The sequence below is a fragment of the Microtus oregoni genome, unplaced genomic scaffold (genome assembly GCF_018167655.1).
Source record: "Microtus oregoni isolate MIOR12 unplaced genomic scaffold, Mior012 000015F_ref0000493, whole genome shotgun sequence".
NCBI classification, from domain to species: domain Eukaryota; kingdom Metazoa; phylum Chordata; class Mammalia; order Rodentia; family Cricetidae; genus Microtus; species Microtus oregoni.
This window is the reverse complement of record NW_024543074.1, coordinates 10,623,565-10,627,373: the sequence shown is the minus strand read 5'-3', so window position 1 is coordinate 10,627,373 and position 3,809 is coordinate 10,623,565. Positions and strand designations below refer to the sequence as shown.

At 49.0% G+C, this 3,809-nt stretch overlaps 1 protein-coding gene across 1 annotated transcript; it reads right to left on the bottom strand.

Annotated features, from left to right (window-relative positions):
* Nucleotides 1-1,732: 1,732 nt before the first annotated feature.
* Nucleotides 1,733-2,668, bottom strand: LOC121456867 (olfactory receptor 4D1-like). The gene has a single exon (XM_041665375.1). It carries the CDS (start codon nt 2,666-2,668, stop codon nt 1,733-1,735), a length of 936 nt encoding a protein of 311 aa, XP_041521309.1.
* Nucleotides 2,669-3,809: the final 1,141 nt, after the last annotated feature.

The following is a 3,809-nucleotide window of genomic DNA, read 5'->3' as shown; positions in this document are numbered from 1 at the left end:
TCTACTGAGGTAGTTCTAGGGAATTTTCTCCCCCAACACACACACACTCACACACACACTCACACACACACACACACACAGAATCATTTTGTGCTTTTCCCTTTTATTTTGTCCTGCTATATGTAAAAATGAGAAGATATGACATCCAGAACTCTGGCAACCACATTCGGCATGAGAGGAAAGGTAAGGCATCACTAGGAAGACAATGGAGCCATAACATATTTTGATCTGCTGAATTAACCAACTCAAAAGTACTTATCCTTGGGTCTTCTATCTGAGACAGCGGTTTCCTCCTTATTTGAGGTGTCATTAGCTTAGTCAGCTGTTGGCCAGCAAAGGCATCTCATTGGTACAGATCTCAGAGGAGATGGCCAGTGTTTTCTGGACAATTTACTCCACCCCCACTCCGGTCCAGAAGTATCACACAGTAAGCACCACATTGAGGGTGGGGGTTGTTGTCACACAGAGTGAAGATGGGAGATTTGTCCAGCATGGTGGATCAGGAGGTTGTGACAGAGAAAACATCTGGGGGACCACAGACACAGACCCTGCTCCTGGAGAAGAGGCAACCTGGAGGTTGTGAACGGTGTCATGAGACATTTAAAAGTCTTTATTGTGAAGGGACAACCTGACTGAGATGACACTGAACACACAAGCCCATGTCGCTCTCCTCTCTAGTCCAAACTTTGCCTGTGAATATGGATAAAAGTTTGAGGAAGAAACAGAGACAGGACAGACGCAGAGCTGCCGTCACGGTGCACAGAGAAACCAGGAGGAGCCCATGACTTCCATATCTCATTTGGGATGGCGCTGGAGGGAAGCGGGGAAGCTCCTGCATTGGTTTGCAAAATGGTGCTCCTCAGGGAGACACAGAGAAAACACACGGAGACAACGCAGGAGGAGAGGGCAAGGCTAGGATGCAGGGGAATGGAGAAATATCTGCTTGCCAGATACAGTTCAAGGCACTTGGAGGCTTTCAGAGAAATGCTCTGCACCCTTGGCCCCCGGGGGCTTTCCCTCCAGGGTGGGGATCCCCACCTGTGGCCCCGAGGCTAGACTCAGTGGAACCACATTCTCCTAACACTTGCTTTGACTTTGAGCAGGTCGCTGTGTTCTGAGTGCCCCTGTTGGTAAAACCGTTTAACAGGATGGCAACCTATCCACTGTCACGTTTCTGAGGACAGATGAGACACAGGTGTGAGAGTCCCTAACACAGTTCCTGTTACAGGAGTGGGCTATCAAGGACTATTAGTGAAATCCAACTTGAATTTTGTGAGGGCTTTCCTTTGCATTTACCCGGGATCATGCAAGCTCAGGGAAATTTGCCATTAAAAGTCATCGGGTTTAACATTCGCTGCTGTGGGATAATGCTCTTGTACACTCTAAAGATTTCTCACTGACATTGGTTTAATAAAATGCTGATTGGCCAGTAGCCAGGCTGGAAGTATAAGTGGAGCAATCAGAGTAGGAGAATTCTGGAAACAGGAAAGGCAGAGATGAAGTCACCAGCCAGACACAGAGGAAGCAAAATGAGAATGCTTTACTGAGAAAAGGTACCAAGCCATGTGGCTAAATATAGACAAGAATTATGGATTAATATAATACAATTTTAAGAGCTAGTTAAGAATAAGTCTAAGCTAATAGGCCAAGCCGTTTATAATTAAGCCTCTGTATGTTTCTTTGGAACTGAACAGCTACAGAGCCAGGCAGGAGAGAAACTACTGTCTATAATTTACTCCCGGTTGCAAATTGTTAGGTTCTTTGCTAATTTCTTCATGGCTGCCTGCATCTCCTGGTTTCTGAGGGTGTAGATCATGGGGTTGAGCATGGGGGTCAAGACTGTGTAGCTGATGGACACAGCCTTGTCCAAGGGAAAGGGAGTGAATGGCCGAGAATAGATATAGATGCAGGGGATGAAGATCATAGACACCACGATGATGTGTGTGGTGCACGTGGAAGCCGCCTTCCTCCTTGCCTGCCCTGAGTGAGACCTCAGCATCACCAGGATGACAGTGTAAGAGATGAGAAGGAGGAGGAACCAGATGAGGACCAGCATCCCACTGTTGGAGATCATGAGGAACTCCAGCAGGGAGGTGTCTGTGCAGGCGAGTCTCAGCACTTGGGGGACATCACAGAAGAAGTTATCCAGGACATTGGGGCCACAGAAAGGCAGTGGGAGCATCAGAGACAGCTGGACAATGGAATGGGCAAAGCCGCCTATCCAGGCAGCCACCACCAGCCCCACGCACAGCCTGGTGTTCATGATGGAGACATAGTGGAGGGGCCGGGAGATGGCTATGTAACGGTCATAGGCCATCACGGAGAGGAAGAAGACAGTCCCACCGCCCAGGAGGTGGAAGAAGAAGATCTGGACCATGCAGCCCTGGTAGGAGATGGTCTTGGTCTCATGAAAGAAGTCCACCAGCATCTTTGGGCAGGTGACTGAGGAGAAGCAGAGGTCTATGACAGCCAGATTGCGGAGCAGGAAGTACATAGGTGTGTGGAGCCTGGCATCCGAGGTCACCGTGACTATGATAAGGAGGTTTCCCATCACAGTCGTGCTGTAGACAAACAAGAACACCAGAAACAGAAAGAACTGGAGCTCGGGACTCTGTGAGAACCCTGTCAAGATGAACTCTGACACCCATGTGAGGTTGGTCTGGTCCATAGTGTCTTCTCCATGCGCTTAGAGGAAATGGAAGATGATATGGATGCCTGAATGTCTCCCTGCCCTTTTCAGTATCAGAATTGTTCGGGTCCCTAGGATGGCACCTCATGTGAAGACCACGACATCACTTGCCAGCTTGGCTCTGTGGAGTTGGTGAGGAGCTGCTGCAGTGCACATTCATGAGATAGGGATTTTGTTTACCTGTCTGTCTGTTCAGGACAGGGGGTCACTATGTAGCCCAAGCAGGCCTCAGACTCCTGAATCCTCCATGAGATCTCTTAAAGCCATCCGCAAGATCCTGGGACCTGCCTTTCCATGCTTGACAGAGTGACAGGAAGACATTCAGAATGAGACACTCTGGAGCAAATTATGGGTCTTTATTTCCCTTAAGATCTGATCAAGAATAACAGGCTTACTTTGTTAAGATCTCAGTCTGTCCATGCATACAAAGAAAAGGGTTTTCCTAGCTAGGCGTGGTGGTGCAAGCCTATAGTCATAGCATTCAAGAGGTGGAGGCAGGAGGACCAGGAGTTCTTGATCAACCTTGTCTACACAGGTATAAGAGACCAGCCTGAGCTACCTGTCCTCCAATCTTTAAGAGAGGGTGGGGCTTTCTTTACAGGCTTTTCTGTGGGACTGGAGAGGATGCCACCTTTGAAACCCTTGTGCTTGCGCTGGTGGGCAATGCTCTCCAGCCCGGGTTTCCCAGGCAGCCCTTCTCCTCCCTCGACTCAGGTTTACATTTTTGCAAAGCTTCTTTCACGGTTGATTGTTTTTCCCCCAAGTTTCAATCACAAGGGTCTGAATTTCACAATTAATCTGCTGCCAGCAGTATGCAGCCTGGGTATAGGCGATACTTAATGAGATTCTGCTGACAGTTGCAGGGTGGGTGAGAGTTACAAAGATGCACAGTTTCATGCCAGGACCGCTAGACACAGCAGGAGACCTGGAGTCCTGTTCCTTCCCATTCCCTTACCAGGTAAGGCTCCACGGGACACCGTGCAGGCAAAGGGAGCCAGGGATGGGCAATCCCTGAGAGGGAAGAGGATGACACTCAGAGCTCTTCCGGGAGGAGCTTGATTTTATCACCTGCCGCAAATCTAAGGAGAAAGACTTGGAGCTGGTAAAGCCAAAGAAAATT